This window comes from Delphinapterus leucas, chromosome 7 (genome assembly GCF_059928025.1).
Source record: "Delphinapterus leucas isolate spDelLeu-1000000601 "Yukka" chromosome 7, BTC_Dleu_Yukka2, whole genome shotgun sequence".
Taxonomy (NCBI): Eukaryota; Metazoa; Chordata; class Mammalia; order Artiodactyla; family Monodontidae; genus Delphinapterus; species Delphinapterus leucas.
This window is the reverse complement of record NC_143135.1, coordinates 95,040,153-95,062,945: the sequence shown is the minus strand read 5'-3', so window position 1 is coordinate 95,062,945 and position 22,793 is coordinate 95,040,153. Positions and strand designations below refer to the sequence as shown.

General features: G+C 41.3%; 1 protein-coding gene across 10 annotated transcripts in view; it reads right to left on the bottom strand.

The window, feature by feature from the left end:
* Positions 1-22,793, bottom strand: part of KMT2A (lysine methyltransferase 2A) — a 76,002-nt gene that overhangs the window by 44,025 nt on the left and 9,184 nt on the right. For 7 of the 10 annotated variants that reach the window (XM_089915631.1, XM_089915627.1, XM_089915628.1 and 4 more), the window contains 2 exons: positions 5,955-6,024; positions 162-2,815 (listed from right to left, as the gene is read on the bottom strand). In XM_089915631.1, coding sequence (XP_089771757.1) covers positions 162-2,815; positions 5,955-6,024 — 2,724 coding nt within the window. The remainder of the gene's footprint in view (positions 1-161; positions 2,816-5,954; positions 6,025-22,793) is intronic. The other 3 variants (XM_089915635.1, XM_089915636.1, XM_089915634.1) reach the window with 2 other exon arrangements.

Here is a 22,793-nt window from a genome sequence, read left to right as displayed (position 1 = left end):
TACCTATCAAAATCCTACCCGTCCGTAAAGGACCACTGCGAATGCCACCATCTTTTCCTGATTCCCACACCTGGATCTAACTGAAACACTCAGCCTAAAACTTGCTCCTAGACGGGGCTCGAGAAACTGTTGATTTTAATGGGCAAGATGGAAAAGAGTACCTGTGCTTTGGGCTGGTCAGTTTGTTTAAGACTCTTACTCTTCTCAATCTTGCAGAGCTGGGCTTTGGCCTTTTTTAGGAGGCTGGCAACCCTCTTGTCAGTCATTGGAAGCTTGTCTGCCTGAGCCAACATGGAGCCTATGGAGGAAGTGGAATGTTTAACAGTGCTAGATGAAGGAGTGGAAAGGCAGAGGGTTTTCTCCTTCTCCAGGGATGGGGCAGTTGGGCCGAGGTCCAAGTTGGTTTTTTCCAGATTTCCTCTCCCTTTCTTTATAAGTATTTTGGTTTTGACAGCTGTTGTATCCCCAAGAGTCACAGAAGCAATATCAGTCCCAGAATCAAGTGATGAAGACTTCTTCCGCCCAGTTGCTTTTTTGGCAGAAGATGAAGTGGCCACATCTTCACCAACAACCTTCTCTTTGGAAACCCTACCCACAGGATACAAAGCAGAGCTACTCTGAATTTCTGATCCCTTTTTCCTTTTCTCTTTCCTGGACTCCCGCTTATTCTCTTTTTCTCTCTCCCGGTCTCTCTCTCTACTCTTGTCCTTCTCCATGCTCTTGTCAGCATCTCGCTCTTTGGACAGCTCCTCAGGGGCTTTGTCTTTATTTCTCCCTCTCTCAGTCTGAGAGCCTGGGGTAAACCAAGGGAAGAGAGGAGTGGGACTACTGGACGAAAATGGCTCTGCCGGAGCACTAGTCTGCTTCCTTGGTCTCTGGTTTTTCTCTGCAGATTCCCCAGACTGAGTCAGGGAGTGAGAAGGAAAAGTAAAAGTCGGGTTTAAGGCACTAGTGGCAAGAGGACTAACAGAAATGCTTAACGAGGAAGAGACAGAAGACGGTGGGGTGAGAGGTGACAGCTCAGAAGTGCTAAGCCTTCCACTTCTTGTCCTCATGGAGTGAGAAGGAGATCTTGGTTCTGATCGAATAGGGCTAAACACTTTTCTTTTCCTTTTCCTGTTAGATACTCCTGAAGAAGATGTTCCAGCAGAAGTTCGATTACTAGGCAAGGTTACAGACTCAAATATCCTAGAGTGAGCCTCACTTGGAGTAAATCGTGGAGCTCTCAGAAGAGGGCTCCTTTTGTGCATATCAAACCTTGTTCCAGAATGGAGTGGCGAAAACAATCGGGCTGAAGCAGCAGTACCAGATGTAGAAAACCCGGACGCGAAGCCGACATCCTCAGGAGTCAGTGGAGGGGGGCGGAAATTATCAAATATTGGTTTGCGAATAAGACCTTCTTTGGCATACTTTGCTGAGGAAAAGTACTGTGGCTCTGACCTAGAGTGCTTTAAAGAAGTCCACCTAAATGTCGGTTCTCGCAAAATAGATTTTCGCTTCCCTTGCATGGGAGCGGCAGAAGTAGGCAAAAATGGTGATGCTAAAGGGATGGTTGGAGGCATAAGCCAAGGTGTGTGGTCAGAGATACTGGAGGCTGGCTGCAGCGGGGGCGGTGGAGTAAGCAGGGGTGGAGGTGGCGAGGAAGAGGTCTGCTGCTGGGGGGCACTTTGTAGGGTGGACAACTTTTTCGTCGTTCTAGATCCAAAACTTCTCTCTGACACTGAATACCTTCTGCTTCTCCTGTCATTACTATCGTTTTCTGGGGACTGGGAAATAGGCAGTGGAGTGTGAACTTCGGGGGTATCGCTCCGCTCTTCAGGAAGTACCTGAATCTCCTCAGAGGCCTGAGAATCTGTGGAGGTATCAACACTGGGGCTACTGGACCGGGAGGAGTCTGAAGACATCTGAGAGGAGTGCTGAGAAGCTGCACTTGATTTTTCGGAAGATCCACAGGACGTGGCACTGAATCTACTATTCGGTGTAGACTCTAGTCGGGCAATTTTAATTGGAGGGTCATAATCCTCATCCTCTATGAACCGCCGAGGAGTTTTAATGATCCTCGAGGAGATGGCACTGACAACAGGCATAATGAACTGTCGGATGTTTTTGACCTGTGTCTTCACCTTTCTTCCTTGCAGCTGAGCTGCTTCTTTCTCAATTTTCTTTTGAGCCCCCTTTTTTGCCCTCTGCAAGAGCTGCTTAGCAATTGTTGCATCTGTCCTTTTAGAAGAAGGAATAATCCTAACCGGCTTAATCCTTCGAGGGCTTTGTCTGACTACTGTCTTATCTTCTTTTGTGAGTGGAGGTGTTCCTTCCTTGTCTTTCCGGACCTTCTGGGGCTTTTCCAGTTCAGAGTTAATGAGGAGACCTGAAGGGGTCTTTATCCTTTCTGTTGATGGAGGCCTTCCTCGCCGGCGTACAATCTGTACCCCCTTCCTTCCTATTTGAAGCTTCCCTGTCTTAAACTTTGACTTGAGAGGAGAGAGTTTACCTGCTCTTAATTTTTTAATCTTTGTGGCTTGCTGAAATGTAGCAGAAGGTGTTCGTTTCATTTTCTTCAGGCTATCTTCTTTGTTTCCCTTTGGTAACTCTGAAATGTCCTTTCCATGCGTTATTTTGAGTTTTACTCCAGGGAAGGTGGGAGGTCTTCCTCTCTTCTTTTCTATACTTTTAGAATCTTTCTTCTTGATCTTATCTCCAGATTTGGTCTCTGATTTATTTAGAGGGGAGAACACAGATGGGTCTGAGAGGAGAGCTGAATTTCGGTCAGAGCCACTTCTAGGTCTCCCGCGAGGTTTTCGAGGACTAGTTTTAACTGTGTATAGAAATTAAACAATGAAGAGCATATATTTAGCTTTGTAGTTTAGGTCTTAACTAAGCTGAATATAATTTAGCACAAGCCATTCTGTACTGAACTCTACCTGGGTCTAATCAGTCAATAAAACATCTTAATTGTGCTTAGTTTCTTTTCACCAAAAACCTGCCTCAAAGAAATCAAGTAAATAACACTTAACTACCTTTTTGATAGAAAAACTAAGATAATAAGAGGTTTTCAACTGAGCAATTAATATATAAAACTAATTTTCCTACAACTTTGTGTGAACAAAAAGGTTTTTTCTGAATTAAAAAAAGGTGTGTTTTAAAAAAATATGTATGAGCTTTTCCATATCGTAGCCACCAAGAGTTAATATCTGAGAACATATTTATAGTAAGTCATCCCATTTTTTAAACTCAGAATTTTGGCTTTAATAAATGCGAACAAGATGCTCTTCAGTCAACAACATACCAACTTCTACAGGCTACAATAATATACCAACTTCTATAGGCAGCTCAGCTTCCTATATTTTCAATCTGCTTTGCCAAAGTAAGTTTAAAAAGTTTCACTGGGGCTTCCCTGGTGGCGCACTGGTTGAGAGTCCGCCTGCCGATGCAGGGGACGCGGGTTCGTGCCCCGGTCTGGGAAGATCCCACATGCCGCGGAGCGGCTGGGCCTGTGAGCCATGGCCGCTGAGCCTGAGCGTCCGGAGCCTGTGCTCCGCAACGGGAGAGGCCACAACAGTGAGAGGCTCACGTACCGGAAAAAAAAAAAAAAAGTTTCACTGAAAAGAAAAACATTCACTCATGAGACATCAGAATAAGATCACTGAACTCAGTGGTAGTGAACTGATCAGTGACATGACATGAGATGCCCATTAATCTATTCCCCTACCTACAGGTTCTTGAACTAGTCTCAAATTACAAAAAAGATTTAACCATAATTGATGTCAAGAGCAAACTGACAATTTAAATCAGATTTCTTCTATTCTAAATAAAAGGAATTTGCCAACTTATAAATCAGCTCAATTTGCTGCTTATCAAGAGACTTCAGAAAAACCACTGTTTTCTAAAATTCTCTTTTTTTGTTTTTGTTTTTCTTTTTTGGCCATGCTGCACAGCTTGTGGAATCTCAGTTCCCTGACCGGGGATTGAACCCAGGCCCCAGCACTGAAAGCAGTGAAAGCCTGGAATCCTAACCACTAGACCACCTGGGAACTCCCTAAAATTCTTTGTATAGTCTATACTTTCTTTTCTTTTTAAAGATGCATTCTTTGTTATTGAAGTATAATTGACATACAATATATATTAGTTCCAGGTGTACAACATAGTGATTTGATTTATATACACCACAGCTTGATCACCACATATAGTCTGTACTTTCTAAATGTATTATGAGTTGCCTCCTCTATCATATCTTCTCTCGTGACTTTTCAATGTTTTATATGACTCAACATTCTTCTGAGACTAAAACCTCCCCTAAGAGGCACCAGAAGAGATTTATGCCATTATGATGAACATTTTAGACTATGGAACCAGCTTTCTAACAGAACAGAAATCAACAAAGGTCTTATTGTTGAGCTTTCTAAATATAAATGCTTTCCTCACCAATTAACTTGAAACTTCTCTTAATAGATTAAGATTCACAAATCTGTTCTCAATATATACTAATTACAACGAAAGTAATGGACCAGAAGACAGCAGAGAAACAGTTTCATTTCTTAATAAAGTATACACAGATGGTTTAAAAAAACAAACAAAAAACAACATTTAAGGTACACTGACAGCCAAGAAAAAAACTTGAGGAAACCATCAAGAAAGGGTTGTGAATTAACAAAATAAACTCCTACCCAGAAGTACATCACAAGATTCCTTACAATCTTGGTAGACTTGAAGCTGGCTACTCATAGGCCTTTATTAATTCTGAAAACCTCTTCTATCCATCTTTTAAAAAAAGCTCTTGGTGGACAGGTAGAAAAAGCAGAATAGAGAAGAGTCCTGCTCTGCTAACTTCCATAATCCACAACACATTCAAAGAACTCACAAATCAGTCAGAAGTAAACTGCTCATCATGTCTTTTCTGGGCCTCATTTTATTATCTATAAATGAAGGGTTAGACCAGACAATCTCTAACATCACCTGATACGAAGTTTTAAGATTTCATCACATCTTAAAGAGAATATTGCTACTGTCTAAATGGCACAGATACTGGAATACTACTGGCTAAGTCCTCTCAACTAGAATGGCAATACCACCACCACTTGGGAAAGGAAAAATTGTCAACTTATGTGTTTGAGTTAGATTATTATATAATATATGATGACTCAAATGAAATGCAAATGCTAACAAACATCACAAACTATGTCAACATCAAGGACCAAAAGCACAGCTAACAACATCATATTTAACTAGACTGTCTATGCACATAAAATCAAAGACAACCATACAAGAAGTCAGAATGGCAGCACAGATGGGGAATGTTTTTTTCATCAAAAGATCTATAGCCCTCTCCTATACAGAACAATTCTGCAAGCCATTAAATGTTATTTCCACTGAGGATCATCTTGCAGGAAACTGCTGTTAAGTCTAGAATTTCAAGACATTCTAGATATATTCTTATTGAGAACAATGACAAATATTGCTAATAAATGGAAATACCCATGTCGTTTTTATTTTCTTTATTTTAACACAGTTTTTCAAGGATCAGATAAAATAGTTTCATACAGTGCCAACATTTTGTTTTTAGTTCTTTGACAACAGTAGACCAAATTTCATCTGTAAAAAACAATGGCCAAATTATTTCCAAAGTCATATTTACTGCCATACAATTCAAAATGTGTAAATGTGAGGATGCTGCTCTCAGTAGGTAACCTTCAATTTGCCTACCAGGCTTTGCAAGCATTCCATGGAAACCCAGCCCCCAAGCATTATCAAGGATAAACCAAAAGCAGCCTGACAGAGAGGTCCCTTAAAGAGGTCTAGCTCATAAGCCATTTCCTACTTAGTGTGAGGGAAAGGGAAGGATGCACCCAAAAAACCCCAGTATTTAAGACCACCCTTTACATGCAAAGAAGGCAAGGGGAAGTCACAGTCTCTTAACAAACACAACGTAAAGATGCCATGCATTTAACTGGCCATACCTGAAGGAGACCTTGTGGGACTTCGTACTCTGACTTCTTCATCTGAGCCAAAACCTAAGAACTGCTCATCCTATAACAAAGGAAAATTATTTTAAAATCAGGAAAAAAACAACAACAAAAAACATGAATCTGAACATATCCCAAAGAAATGCCCAGAGGAGACACAAATGAATTTGGAAAATTTAGCCTCTATGTATTTATTACTCATCATCATTCATATGGATATTATTATAAAATAACTTAATACTGAAATAAATGGACCCAGCCATACGGCTTCATTACAGACAAATAGGAGCTGTGTAGTAACTGAACAATGCATTGATACGTCACCTTTGGTGCACAGTACATAGGGGACAGTCCTAAATTTCAAACTATAGATACAGCCCAAAACAATTAAAGAATGACTTTAATTCAAGTAAGCAAATCAGTACAATGGCAGAAATATACAGCCCCAATAAAACAAATACCTTTTCAACAGGTAGTTAAGTCTACAGACACATAAGGAATAATCTACAATATCATAATCTCTTGTCTACTAAATATTAATAGAGACTGAAATTGCCATCATCGTCAGTTCCTTAACTCAGGAATTGACATTTAGATGTGATTTCTATACATTTGAGATCCAGAGATTCTCAACATGCATTTTATGGCATCATTTTTAAATGCCCTGTGATAAGAGACTTAATGGTGGGCAGCAGCATTTGTGAAAGGGATGATGAATTGACTACACCAATTCAAGAATGCATCCAAGAATAACTGAAGGAAGCATCTTATTTTCAGTCATACTGAGAAAAGGCAAAAACTTCTCTTTACCTCTAACTTTTAACCTGCCTTTTAAAAAAATACTAAGGATTTAAACGATTTCGAACAAATTGTCAAGAAATATGGTCTATTTAAACAACCTGATTAATAGAAATTCACCGATTCAGAAGCTAAGAGTTCTCTACAAAGAGATAAGAATTTCAGATGCCAGAAACAAAATCCACATAAAATAAGAACAAAATAAGGAATTAGACAGATTTTCTTGTACCTCCAATTTATACTGATAATCCCCAAACTAAGTTCCAACAGTTAAAGCCCCCCTATTGTAGAGGGGGCCACTTCATCCTCTCGTTTGTCGGCACGTGCCACCACTGAAGAGAGGGAAAGGCTTGTCTGAGGTCTCAATTCTTTTATTTATTGGAGCGTTGTAAGGAATAAATGAAATAATTTATGTAAGTTATGTAATTTATGTAAAATCATTCATAAAACTATAATGTGGTGTCCATATTGTATTTCTTATTATTGATGTGGTTTTAGAAGCTGAAGTTCTGAAGGGCCAAATGACTTGCCCAAGATCATACAGTTATTTGCAAATAACTTCCTACCATAATGGCTACAATCTAAAACTATAAATAAATATGTAAAGGAATCCAGTAAGTCACCTACAGTACAAAATACCCTATTCTTTCAGCTACTATTAAAGTAACATGACACCCATTTTCAAATCCTTAAAGTTTCTGATTTAATTCATTCTTTCCCTGCATTATCCTTATGGAACAACTGCTAATCTATGCATTTCACAAAGACATCTGAGGATTTCCTAACGCTTGCCAGGGGACTACATTGCTAAATGCATAAGTTCTATGCTTCAAGTGTTGCAATGAGAGAGTTCTAGCAACTATACATACAATAGCCAACAGGTAAAGTAACCAACAGCTGAAGTAATGAAAAATGTTTAATCTTTAAAAGAAACATGAGATCCACATTGCTATGTTTATTATCAGCAACCTTAGTGAGTCACTTTTCTATATTTCTAACTTTCACAACATGTAACTGTACAACCCTAATTCAGTGTGCTCCAAAAGAGTACTACTGAGCTGTCAAGCAATAATTTAACTAACTCTGCCAATGTTTAAAGTTTCCAAGTACTTTCCAAAATGACAGAAGGCATTAACTCTTTCTTTGTGGTCTTGTAGTTGGAATAAGAAAAGAATGACTTGACTTCCACCCAAGAGCTTTCTTTTCACTTCAAATATAGACTGACTTCTTGAAGCATGCTTAAAAAAATAAGCACCCATTGTTTAAACAATCCAGACAGTTTAGCCAAAAACAAAAGCCATCATTGTTATGTTAAAGAGCTCTGGTCAGCTAACTCTGAACTTCCAATTCCACGTAAAAGTCCCCCAAAATCTAAGGAAAACCAAGCTGAGAAAGCACTGGGGAAAAAAATGCTGCAAGAAGCCGCTACAAATGAAGTCCTTTTTGCCTCTCCTGTCGCTCCCATCACCCCCTTTAAACACACGGGGTTCCTGGAAGATGCAGTAAACAAGGTAACAGTGCTAGCTTCCCAGGGATTTAGGCTTGCCTAGAAATCAAAAAACTAAGTCAAAATGTCTACAAAAAAAGGTAACAAGAGAAGCTGCAATTAAATCCATGTTTGGCACTATGGCATCATAAGCCTGGACACTCGTGAAGAGAGGAAACAGGAGACCCCACGCTACACAGGATGAAGTATTCCTGGAAACTGGGCCCAAACAGCCACCCATACTTTTCCTTTCACTCTGGCTTCCTCTGATGAGCACAGCACTCCAAGACAAAGTATAGGCAAGAGGCAACAAACCTATTCCTTCTTGATAATGATGTCACTAGATCGTCAAGATTTTACCCTTTTCTTACCTCCAAAGATAGAAAAACATCCTTGCCAAGTTGAGCACCATAAAATACTGTTGGACCATATTTAGCTTCCAGAGATTAGGAATGCAATGAAGCTAATGTTGTTTCCCAAGTGAAAGCTAATTCTAAAATAATACATGTGTGGAATTTCTTCATTATCCCTACCCCTACCTCTAGGGGTTATTTGAGAACTTCCAAACATACGTTTACTAGCAAATTCTACGTTACCCATAAATATCTTAACATTTGATTTTAATTTTAATGGCAGAATTTTAATCCTTTAGTGGCTATTATATTTGTGATGAAGCAACAGGAATACGTTTTCCACAAGTGAATCTAAGTGAACCCAAAGTATTACAGGCAATGATGTTTACAGATAAAATGTAATGATGAAGGTATTTTAGAAAAATACATGAAGTTCTGTATTTCAAGGAATTATGTACTACTAGCACAACTCTGAAAACAAAACACTATTTCTTTTACTTGTCCATTCATTCAAAAACCATTTATATGCTATCTGTTCCCAATGCAAAGATAAGTAGTAAGACATGATCCTGCTCCCAAGAAGTATCTAAAGCAGACAGGCAGATGCACAATCTCAGCCTTCCTTTAGAAAAGCCAAAATCCCTTAAGAAGTCGGTGAAGGATAAATTACTACGTAATTCATATTCTGGAATAAAAAACTGGCTTAAATCTTGGAATAGTTCATTCTTCCACTTGTATTAGTATTAGGTTCATGGAGAAACAGTCAACAAATCTCAGAATTCTTCCAAAGGATGGCAATGTCTATCTCCATGCCTCAGTATTGTACTAGGCACCACTCCAGCATTAGAAATCTGAGAGAGTTTAAGTAATCGAGACCTAAGTCATCTGCAGTGATTAGATGCGACACAGTTCCTAGTAATACCAGTGATCTGATAAACTTGCAACTGAGAAAGTCAATGCCTTTTCCTTCCTACCCCCAACTAAAATAGATTTTAGCTCCTCCCGTAAGTTCTTCCCAATTTAGTCACAGCAGAGATCATTCACCCGGAGTTCTTCACCTCCCAATCTAATGTGGAGGTTCCAAAGCTATTTTGAAAACTCTTCTATTAAACAAGCTTGGCCACACCTGGCCTTTGATGAATAAGGCCTAGGATAACCGCTCATAACCTTCTTTCTTTTCTAGCAAGAGACTCAGCACTTCAGAGCACTGAATTAGATGGTAAGTACCTTAGCATTCTTCTGTCTCCAAAATGGTTAGTCTTTAGAGTTAAAAAAAAAAAATCAAATTTCTTCACCTACAGAGGTTTATTGATGAATCAACTGAAAATAACATCAAAAACCATAGACAGTATCAAAAGCACCCGATACGTAATTGTTTGAAATTCTTTGTTTTGAAAGCTTATAATTTTTGGTATCATCATATATGGTTCCATCATATGAGGAGGCCACAGAACTAAGAAAATTACTAAGAACAACTAAAGAAGACGAAGAAACGTCAAGGAGGCATATTGTGCATCTCAGTAGCTCTAGTTAAAGAAGAGTACCACTTCTCCTTTGGGAATTTATTCCAGTTAGCTACCACTGCTGCTGGCACATTTCTCTGAGTGTCTATCGCTACAAGCTCTAAAATAACAAGGGCTTGGGAATTCCCTGGTGGTTCAGTGGTTAGGACTCTGTGCTTTCACTGCTAAGGGCCTGCATTCTATCTCTGGTTGGGGAACTAAGATCTCACAAGCTGGGCAGTGTGGCCAAAAAGATAAATAAATTTAAAAAATAAAATATCAAGGTCTTAGCGCTGCATTTTAGAGACATACATAATCACCAGTACTTAATTAGCATAATGGATAAAGAATGTGTTTACAAGTTTGTCTCCTTCTCTAGAGCACTCACTCTTTAAAGACAGGGAAAGTTTACTTATTCATTGTTGTATTTTAGTATCTGGCACAAATTTAGAGTAATAAATGTTTGTAAAATGAAAATAAAGGAAATGCAGTACACTAACTGTTTAAAAAACATTACGTGGTAATAGCACAGTAGCATAAAATACTGGTGCACTCAAAAGAATTAGACAATAAGATTCTTCTTTTAAGAATTCATAGGGAGGGGTCTTCCCTGGTGGCACAGTGGTTAAGAATCCGCCTGCCAGTGCAGGGGACATGGATTTGAGCCCTGGTCCAGGAAGATCCCATGTGCTACGGAGCAACTAAGGCTGTGCACCACAACTACTGAGCCCACGTGCCACAACTACTGAAGCCAGCACGCCTAGAACCCGTGCTCCGCAACAAGAGAAGCCTGGCAATGAGAAGCCCACACACTGCAACCAAGAGTAGCCTCTGCTCGCAGCAACTAGAGAAAGCCCTGGCACAGCAACGAAGACCTAACACAGCCAAAAATTAATTAATTAATTAATTTTAAAAAAACACAAAAACTAATGGAATGCAGTGTGTTTCCTGCTATGCCAGAGGAATACACATGCCAGAGAAATGAATATGGAAGCACAGCAGAAAGGTGACTAACCCAGTCAAGGAGAAAGAGTCAGGAAAGCCACTGCAGAAAGGGTGAAAGCTTACTCAAACTTCTCAAGGATGGTAAATTAGGGTTGAAGGGAGATATTTCAGGCAGAGAAAATAACACATACAAAGGCACAGAGATACAAAAGAGCATGGCATGGAGTGAAATTACAGACAGTTCAGTAGGGCTGAGGCCCTAGCTGATGTGGGAAAGGAGCATAAGATATTGAGGAGGAAAAAAGGCAGAGGCAGATCATGAAAGGTCTTAAATGCCTTTCTGAGTTTGAAGTTTATCTTCAAGGAAGTGTGGGCCTCATCCTGAGGGCTACAGCTCATCAGTAACACTTTTGGGCAGGAGAGAAGCATGATTAGATTTATATTTTCAAAAGATCACTATGACAGCAGTGGGGAAGTAGAGACTGCCTTTAAAACCAGAGGCAGTAAGAACAGCTATAAAATGACTGCAGTGGCAACGGGGATTAAGGAAAAGGGCAGATTCCATAGACAGTCAGGAGGCAAAATGAACAAGGTTTCAATATAAAGGGTTCAGGGGATGGAAAGAATCAGTAAAGACTTGCAGGTGTTGGGCTTAGGTTGATTAGGTTTATGGTGATATATTTATGACTGGGAAAAAAGAAAGAAGAGAGGTTTCTAGGAGCAGGAGGGAAATCAGTTTAGACGCATGAATTTGAAATGTCTGTCCAAGTTGTAAGATATAATGATCTGGAGAAAACGCATCTGATTCAATGAATTTATGAATGCTGAAACTGTGTGTATAAACAGTCACCCAGGGAGAGACTACAGAGAGAAAATAGAGGATACACGGCAGATCCCCAGGGAATACCCACACTTCACGTACAGGGGAAAGGGACGCTAAGGGGGGAGACAGAGATGGAATGGCCAAGGAGACAGATCATGTATCTAAGTACAGAACAGTCAAGGGAAGAATACGCATCAAGAGATGGCCAAGTTGGGGAGGGATACAAAAGGATTTTGTACAGAGGATATCAAAATTGGGAGGTCACCTATGACCTTACCAAGGTCAACTTCAAGGCAGTGTTAGCGGCAGGAGGAACCAAAGCGCAGTGGGTCAAGGTGTGATTAGAAAGTGACAAAAATGGAAGTCAGTATAGACCACTCTTTTGGAAAAACTCAATTACATGGGAAAGGACACAATGGGCACAACATAAGGAAAGATTTGCCTGGGGGGATTACTTGTTTGTTTCTTTGTTTATTGGCCACACCGCACAGCATGTGGGATCTTAGTTTCCCCACAGTGTGGAGTCTTAACCACTGGACAGCCAGGGAAGTCCAGGACTACTTTCTTTTTTTTTTTGCGGTACGCGGGCCTCTCACTGTTGTGGCCTCTCCCATTGCGGAGTACAGGCTCCGGACGCGCAGGCTCAGCGGCCATGGCTCACAGGCCCAGCCGCTCCACGGCATGTGGGATCCTCCCAGACCGGGGCATGAACCCGTGTACCCTGCATTGGCAGGCGGACTCTCAACCACTGCGCCACCAGGGAAGCCCCAGGACTACTATTTGAGTTGAATGTGTTTACATGCTGAAAGAGAACACAGCAGCCAGGAAGAGACTGAAAATTCTCAACAGCAAATCACTAATAAATGGGAAAGGGATGGGGAGGAGGGGTTGGCACTGAGAGAGAATGAAGACAAAGTGCAACGGAAGGGAGCTCTCTATCAGAAAAGGGGCTAAGCATGCATTTAGTTGCAGACAAGTTGATAGGCAGGAGTTAAGCTTAGAGAGTTTGCTGAAATCACAGGCAAAACTCTGTTTATATGGGCATCTGCCAGACGAGAGACACAGATTTCTTCAGGTTCTCAAAGAAAAAAAGCGGCTCACGACCTACAAAAGTTTTTTAGACCGTAGCTCTAAAGGAAATAAATCATGGACAATGGCTGATTAAGAATAAATGGGAGGGTTTCCCTGGTGGGCTGATTAAGAATAAATGGGAGGGTTTCCCTGGTGGCGCGGTGGTTAAGAATCCGCCTGCCAGTGCAGGGGACACAGGTTCGAGCCCTGGTCTGGGAAGATCCCACATGCCACGGAGCAACTAAGCCCATGCGCCACAACTACTGAGCCTGTGCTCTAGAGCCCGCGAGCCAAAACTACTGAGCCCACATGTCACAACTACTGAAGCCCGCATGCCTAGAGCCCATGCTCCGCAACTAGAGAAGCCACCGCACTGCAACAAAGAGTAGCCCCGCTCACCGCAACTAGAGAAAACCCGCGTGCAGCAACGAAGACCCAACGCAGCCAAAATAAATAAATTTATTTATTTTTAAAAAAAGAATAAATGGGGGGGGGGACTTCCCTGGTGGTCCAGCGGTTAAGACTCCACGCTCCAAGTGTAGGGGGCCCAGGTTTGATCCCTGGCCAGGGAACCAGATCCTGCATGCCACAACTAAAGATCCCCACAGAGATCCCGCATGCTGCAACAAAGATCCCCAGTGCCACAACTAAGACCCGGTGCAGCCAAATCAATCAATCAATTAATCAATATTTTTTAAAAAGAAGAATAAATGGGAGGGGTAATGGGGAGAAGTGGGAAATCAGATGCAAAAATTGATAAGAACTGATTTGGTTGGAAAGGGGTAGCCACAGCAGGGCCAAGATCAAAGACAAATGAAGTATCAGAACCTTGTTAATTCTAGGATGGTATGGTCAAAGCTCATCCAATGAACAGCAGGAGCTACCTCTGGGTCTCGAATGTAGACAAGGCATAACTGAAGTTTGAAGTTTATTCTAGATACATACATACGAAATTAGAGTAGGAAAGAGACTGAATAACTGGAGAGCAGATAGCAGCCTACAGCCAAAATTCAAATGGGACTGGCATTCAATCACTCCAGCAAGTATTTACTGAGTGTTGCCAGGCACTGTTTTAGACTACACAGGCGAAGAACTGACAGAATTCCTGCCCCATGAGAAAATAACCATGTAACAAATAAAGAATGCAATGAGGGCGTGAAGGATTGATGGGGGTTACCTGTGAGGGCTGTTTTCACTAGGGTGGTCAGAAAAGGCTTCTGACCTTGGCAAACTGTGGGCCACAGGCCAAATCTGGACTGCCACCTGGTTTGTTCAGTCCATGAACTAAGAATGGTTTTTAACATTTTTAAATGGTTAAAAAAATCCAAAGAAGAATATTTTATGCACATGAAAGTTATAAGAAATTCAAATTTCAGTGTGCATAAATAAAGTTTTATTGGCACACAGCCCCATGTGTCATCATTTCTGTATTGTCTATGGCTGCTCCTGGACCACAACAGCAGGGCGGAGTCGTTGCGACAGAGACCATCTGGCCCTTTGCAGAAAAAAGTGGCTGAACCCAGATTTAGACCTAAATGATGAGAAAAAGACAGACATATAAAGATCTAGGTGGCATAGTATTCTAGCTAGATAGTAAGTGCAAAGGCCCAGAGACAGCAACGAGCATGGCATGTATGACAGACCAAAAGGCCAGTGTGGCCGTGCAGCAGAATGAGTGAGATGAGAAGGGGTGGTGCTGGAAGAAGCAGGCCTGACCAGAGGCCAAATCATGTACGGCTTTGCCAGACAGGGTAAGAAATCTGGATTTATCCAAGCAGTGGGGAGAAGGGAGATGCGGGAGAGATACCAACATGTTTAAAGTGAGGGAATAGTAAGATGTGACTGATTTACACATGGAATCTACAGTTGCTGTGTGAAGAACAAACTTCACTGAGGTAAGAACACAAGCAGGGAGATAAGGGAATAGTCCAACCAAAAGATTACAATGGGCAAGTGTGGGGTTTTGGTAGGAGAATTAATAAGAGGAAGTTGGATTTAAGGTATTTTGGAGGTAGTACAGACAGAATTTGCTGATGGGTTATTTGGAATGTGAATATAGAGAGAAATCAAGGATAACTCTCAAATTTTAGGCCTGAGCTATTGGGTAAAGGGCAGAGTCATTCTGAAACAAGGAGAAAGGAGAAAATCAAGACTTTCTGGACATGGGAAGTGTAAGATACCTACTAAACATCCAAGTGCTTCAATGCATATCTGTTTCCTTGTCTGGGAATAGCAGTGGCTACCTCAGCAGGTGGGCAAGATTAGGTGAGATAATACATGTGAAGCACTGAGAATACTGCCTGACCCACAACACTCAGTAAACACTCATCATGCTTATTATTATTAGGCAAATGGAATGTCAAACAGGCAGCTGGAAATACAAGCCTGGGACTCAAAGAAGTGGTCAAGGTTTAGAGACAAAGATTTAGGAGTCCTCAGCATACAGATGAGGCCTGGATGAGGTCACTGAGGACAAGTGCACAGATAGAGAAGGTGGCCAAAGGCAGACTCTCAGGTGACGCCAGCATTCAGGGGAGTTAAGCAGAGGAAGGAAGCCATACAGAATACTGAAAATTAATAACCAATGAGTTAAGAAAAAAGCAGATGAGTGCCGTGTTACAGAATCCAAGAAAAGAGTGTTTCAAGAAGGGAGTGGTCACCTGGTTCAAATGCTGCCCAAAGGTTGAACAGGAGGAGGACTGAGAATTATCTATTCAATCTGGCAAGAGAGAGGCCCTTGAGGATTTTGATAAGAGCAATTTCCTAGAGTCATGGGGATAAAAGCCCAATTGCAGGGGTTGAGGAGTGGCTGAGAGGTGAGAAAGTGGCACCTGCAATTACATACTGCACTTTCAAGGAGTTCTGTTGTGAAAGGGAGCAGAAAATTGGGTAGTAGCTGGGGGAGGACCTGGGGTCAAGGGTTTTTTAAAACAAGGATTATATTAAGACAGTTTTATATGTTGATGAGAGAAAAACTGGTGATGCAGGAGAGAGGGGGAATAACTGCAGGAATGACCCTGAGTAGATGAGAGGGGATGGAATCCAGAGTACAAGTGGAGAGTGGCACTTCTTCAGTTGTAGAAGGCAGTAAAGGATGTGCTAGTGCTTAAGTTCCCTTTTAACAGGAAGGGGGAAGCTATTAAATACCCTGGGAGTGGGCTTCCCTGGTGGCGCAGTGGTTGAGTCTGCCTGCCGATGCAGGGGACGCGGGTTTGTGCCCCGGTCTGGGAAGATCCCACATGCCGCAGAGTGGCTGGGCCCGTGAGCCATGGCCGCTAAGCCTGCGCGTCCGGAGCCTGTGCTCCGCAACGGGAGAGGCCACAACAGTGAGAGGCCCGCGTACCGCAAAAAAAAAAAAAAAAACAAAAAACCCGGGAGTAAATATCTTGATTCATATCTTGATTCACATATTACACCTGGTATGCCTGACTCTCAAGAATCAGTAAATCAGTAAATGAAGACTACTATTTGAATTGCTCCCAAGAACAGTTCTGTTAATATTAGTTTTGAGAGCTTTGGCCTTCAAATTACCAACTTCCAAAGTATCTTGCAAGGTATTATAATTTTAGTATTTATATTCATGCTATATTTTAAGCCGAGCTCAGTAAAGAGAAATTAGACAGTAAGTTCCATGAGGGAAGGGGGGAAGGGACTTGTTCAATGCTAATGCCCCAATACTTGGTCATCTGCCTGGTACATAAAAGATGTTCTCTGAAAAACAGATTCGATTTCCAGTCACCGTTTCTTACTCTGTAGAGTGCTATGTTTATGAATGCCATTTAGGGGGAAGATGAGCCTCTTTGCAAGCAGTTTTTCACCATTTGTAAAAGAAAAAAAGATAGTGACACCTGTAAATCATTTCCAAAAAGTGAATTTAACAACGATGTTTTTGAATTTATAAGAAGGGAAAAGAATAAAATACTCAAGCATAGTCAAATACACAGATATCAGGAGACAAACTTCTTAAGCCAAGATGGTTTCTGAAATCCAAGCAGTCTAGCAATGTACACAGTTACTGAACTGACATCATAGTCTCTTGTCAACAGAATGGCAGGGACAGGGCCAAGGCCGGATTCTCTCTGGCTACTGGTGCCTCAAAGAGAACTGTGGCTGTTTGAATGCAAAACAGATAGGAAGAGATTTACACTGTTTTAAATATGATCTCTGCCTGACACTGAGAAATGTTAACCCCCAAAGTCACCTAGGATTAAAGAGTGCAAAGACAGTAATACAATGTCCTTCAATAACAATAGTTGGTAAAATTTTCACCCACACAAGAATGAAATTCTTTTCAAATATTTAATTCAATTCTACCTAGCAACTCTCACCTCAGAAATACAAATGATACCCACTTTGTAATTAAAGAAAGAAGTATTTCCTCATCCTCACTCCATTATCAACAAGAGCAAGAAGCAAAGATGCTCAAAACAGCTAAACAAATGAGACAGGTGAACTCCACCCATCCTGCTCCGGAAAAAGAGGTCGACAAAAAGAAGCTCATTGTCTTTAAAAAAAAAAAAAAAAAAAGGCAAAATGAATGCACTACATCAGATAGTAAGCTATACAGATTCTTGGCAATGCCCCAAATCACTTCACACGACCTTAAAAAACAAACAAACAAAAATCAGGACTTCCAAACTCCTAGGTTCCAAGTCTGAACTTATCTACTTGCTGAAGCAGAAGAAATAAGCCCACTTAACTAATATACTGTAGAAATTAAATTAATCAGCACAATGACAGGGTTTATTCTTCTCTGTTTAACAGGAAAGTACCACAAAATGACTAGATCCACTTGAATAGGCTGGAAAAATTAAACAAACACCAACACTGTTTTCAGAGATGGTTCTTTTTATTACAAGAGGTTTTGGTCCTCCATATGCCAACTTTCAGCAGTTAACTTCATTTTGAGCTATATGTTCATTCAACTACAAGTTTCTACTATAAAATTTGTAGTTTTTTCTTCCAGTTTGTTCTGATCTTGCTGCAAAAGTCAGGTTGCATCTTTCCTTCTGGGCTGTCGAATGATCAACAGCAACTAAAGTAACACTGAGAAATTCACAACTTTCTTTCCTCTAAAGGTAAAAAGAGTTATCTCTCCAAAAAGCCAGTTTTCTGAAGGAGCAAAGTGAAGTTACATGACAAAAGTAAACAATCCCTTTGGCAAAACAACAAAGCTACTAAGTCAGCCAACACAATTTTGACCTAACATTTTTGAGGAATTAATGTACAATATATGAGTCGGGAAGTTTTGTGTTCTTACTAGCTTAAAAAACCAACTGACTCTTCTGACTACTACATCATATTTGGAAGTTTCATCACCACATTCTGAGAAGCACACATTAGGTGGCATTAACTTACTTAAAAAAAAAAGTCCCTGGTATTTTATTAGTCAACACTGGAATCTCTCAAGTAGAATAAAGAATCTGGAGAGGGCTTCTCTGGTGGCGCGGTGGTTGGGAGTCTGCCTGCCGATGCGGGGGACGTGGGTTCGTGCCCCGGTCCGGGGGGATGCCGCGTGACGCGGAGCGGCTGGGCCCGTGGACCGTGGCCACTGGGCCTGTGTGTCCAGAACCTGCACCCCGCAACGGGGGAGGCCGCGGCGGTGGGAGGCCCGCGTACCGAAAAAAACAAAAAAAAAAGAATCATGAGAATTATTCTTTGCCGTTTTATAATCTTTTGTTTTCTGAGTTTATACCTGTATGAGGAGCAATTAGAAGTTACGGGAAAAGGGGCTTCCCTGGTGGCGCAGTGGTTAAGAATCCACCTGCCAGGGCTTCCCTGGTGGCACAGTGGTTAAGAATCCGCCTGCCAAAGCAGGGGACACGGGTTTGATCCCTGGTCCAGGAAGGTCCCACATGCCGCGGAGCAACTAAGCCCATGTGCCACAACTACTGAGCCTGTGCTCTAGAGCCCGTGAGCCACAACTACTGAGCCTGCATGCTGCAACTACTGAAACCTGCGCTCCTAGAGCCCGTGCTCCGCAACAAGAGAAGCCAATGCAATGAGAAGCCCGCGCACCGCAATGAACAGTAGCCCCCACTCAGCCCCTGCTCGCCACAACTAGAGAAAGCCTGCGCGCAGCAACAAAGACCCTACTCGGCCAATAAATAAATCAATCAATTTATTTATTTATTTACCTTTAAAAAAAGAATCCACCTGCCAATGCAGGGGACACGGGTTCGAGCCCTGGCCCAGGAAGATCCCACATGCCGCGGAGCAACTAAGCCTGTGTGCCACAGCTACTGAGCCTGCGAGCCACAACTACTGAAGCCCACGCGCCTAGAGCCTGTGCTCTGCAACAAGAGAAGCCACTGCAAGGAGAAGCCCGCTGCACCGCAATGAAGAGTAGCCCGGCTCACTGCAAGTAGAGAAAGCCCGCGCACAGCAACAAAGACCCAATGCAGCCAAAAATAAATAAATAAAATAAATAAACATTAAAAAAAAAAAAGTTACGGGAAAAGTATGCCTCCCTTATATTTCCAATTCCCAGTTTCTCAAATGACACCAATTTTACAATTAGGGAATCAAGCTGCCCTTCACTTTGCCACCACTTGCAGAATCCCTGCAACAATCCAGCTTCACCTTTGAACTCCAGTCATTTTATGAGATGATCTGGTTAACAGCAGACAGCATTTACTATACGAAACTTAGAAAACATTCATTATATTTTTAATATTTAAAGCCAAATAACCTTAAATAAGCCTAGTATCCATTTATCTACAAGAAGGAAATTATACACAATTCCAGTACTAAATTCCAAAGTCCTAAAGCTTCAATAACCCACTCAAGGTTTTGGGACTAAGAGCTAGTAGGAAAATGATCTGGTGTTAATATCAGCTCTGCCCAGACTTTTGGTAATCTACATGAATAATCCCAATTCACAGTTTTCATTCTGACTGTACCGGAAATGCTTTTTGCAACCCAACATATCTAAAAAGGTTTCATTCTAAGTAATGTAAGCCCTCCTCATGGCCTCAAAAGCCAAGGGTCAGAGGCCTTTATAATCCTCATTCACATGAAGCCAACTTATTAGACTGGAAAGGATTTACAAAGCACTTGTTATAATGCATCCACAAGCAGTGATACCCTTAACAAGGGATATTCTGAAGCACAGCTCTTTAGGCTACAACTGAAAATGGACATAAAAGCTACAAATATTTATTTGTTTCCTATATTGAGACCACATCTACTACTTTCCCTGGTTTCTCTTGATGTTTAAGGTTTCCCTCTTAGCTCCCTCTTAGCTCATTTTCTAAGTTTTTATTCTCCTATAAAACCACTATAAAATCATTTCATAAAGACATTTCTTTGGAGCTTACTACTGAAAGTTAATTATTGCCATAAACTGACAATTCAAATACTTCTTAGGGAGCCAGTGAGACCCTAGGACCCCTTGGGGAATATTAAAAAGTATAAAACATGATCCATGCCCTCTAGGATCTAAATAGAAATATACTTATTGATTCAGAGAATGAGAAGGCAGCTTGAGAAGTCATTTTACACATACATAGGCAGGACTCCTGTCCTTTAAAATTCACCTCCAGAGAAGATCATAAAATTATTTCGGTAATCTTTTCGCCATCACTATAATGAAAACCATCATTAGCAACAAGTTCCTTACACAACTACCCTTTGCTTCAATTTAAACCTATTTTTCTCTTATTTTAGCATCAGTAGAGCTGGAAAACAGCTGGTTACCATTCCTAATAATGGATCCATTCATGTTTTTTGAAGAGTTATTAAGTTGCCTCTTAACTTTTCATTCTCCCAACCTTTCCTCATAGGTCTGACTTCCAATCATATAATCATCTTTTGAGTCTCCTCAGAAACCTCTCCAAGGTATCCTCATCCCCTCTAAGTTGAGGAACCTAGAAGTGGAAACAACACTCAAGTAAGTGGGTGATCAGTGCCAGCATTATCTATATAAAAGATGATGCCGGGCTTCCCTGGTGGCGCGGTGGTTGAGAGTCCGCCTGCCGATGCAGGGGACACGGGTTTGTGCCCCGGTCCGGGAAGATCCCACATGCCGCGGAGCGGCTGGGCCCGTGAGCCATGGCTGCTGAGCCTGCGCGTCCGGAGCCTGTGCTCTGCAACGGGAGAGGCCACAACAGTGAGAGGCCCGCGTACCGCAAAAAAAAAAAAAAAAAAAAAAAAAAAAAGATGATGCCATCCCATCAGGATTCCTCAACATCACTTTTTTTTTTTTAACATCTTTATTGGAGTATAATTGCTTTACAATGGTGTTAGTTTCTGCTTTATAACACTCAACATCACTTTTAAAGCCCCAATCGGGACTTTTACAAAAATGTCCTTTGATGGCTCTTAAGACTTTCCTCTGCTGTACTTAAGTTAGCTTACTATTTTTCAAAATTACTCAAAATTATCCTGCTAATAGTCTTCAACAACATAATAGCTTATGCGATATGTCCTTGGCAAAGTGTTCCTAGAAGCTGTATGTAAATTTTCAGTTCAACAAACATTCACTGATCACCTTCTATATGAAAAGTCACCACTGTAAACAATATAAAACATAAATGATGACTCAGAAATGGTCTGTGTCTTAAGGAAATCATAATCTAACGGGGGAAAGACAGACACAATCAAAAGTATATACAACATAAAGTATTCTGGAGTAAATTCTTTAAGGGTAGGTATAAAGTACAGTAAGAAAACAGGAAAGAAGTTGAATTTCAGCTAGTAGTGGTATCTTGAAAGCTTCACGGAAGAGTTGGGATCTGGGGATCTGAACTGAGCCATGAAAGATGAATAAGTCAGAGGCAAGTCAAGATGGGAAACATTTTAAGGCAAAGGAAAGGCATTAGCAAAGGTATAAAGGCAGGTACACACAGGCTGTGGAGAACATCTAATAGACTGGTAGTTCAATATGGTTGAAGCACTTTAAGTGAAAATGTGTGTTCAGGAGATAATGTTCAAAATGTAGAAATGTAGGCCAGCTAGATTATAAAGGGCTGGGAATTCTAAATCTTATTTTACATTCAGTGAGTAGTCAAAGGGTTTTAGGAATAAAGTGACAGAATCAGATCTGTATTTAAGAAAACCACTGGCACCACTATACAGTGAAAAGGAAGGCAGTGAGACTGGTTAGGAGCTTATGGTTTTAATCCATGCAAAGGTAATGGAAATTTAAAGTAGGATGGTAAAAACAGAAAAACAGGGACACATTAAAGAAACAATACAACAGTATCACAGACAAGCCTCATAAATTTATTGGATGGGGTGAGAAGAGAAAGGGACTGAAGGTACCACAGTGCAGAGAGCATGAACAAGCCTTCGAATAGTTACAGATTTGGATTTGAATTCTAGCTCTGCCACTTACTAGCCATACGACTTAAGGAAACCTATTTAACGTGTCTGTACCTCAGTTTCTTCATCTGTAAAAGGCAGTGTATTAAGTATTTCAGCAAATCTTTTTTTTTTGCAGTACGCGGGCCTCTCACTGCCGCGGCCTCTCCCGCCGCGGAGCACAGGCCCCGGACGCGCAGGCTCAGCGGCCATGGCTCACGGGCCCAGCTGCTCCGCGGCATGCGGGATCCTTCCGGACCGGGGCCCGAACCCGCATCCCCTGCATCGGCAGGCGGACTCCCAACCACTGCGCCACCAGGGAAGCCCAAACCCTTTTTTTTTTTTAAGTGAGATAAAACAGAACTATATTTTTCCTCCTTAAGCATACTATCCTCTACTAGGTGAAATTTAACTTCTTTTTGACTATTCTGCTCGTGGTTATTTTTATTTCTCAAGTTAAGTTCCAACCTACAACTTAGCATTTCTTCTGTAATTAAATTGTTAGCTGCATTGATCTCCACAGACCAACACTTACTCTCCACTCTCCCTAAG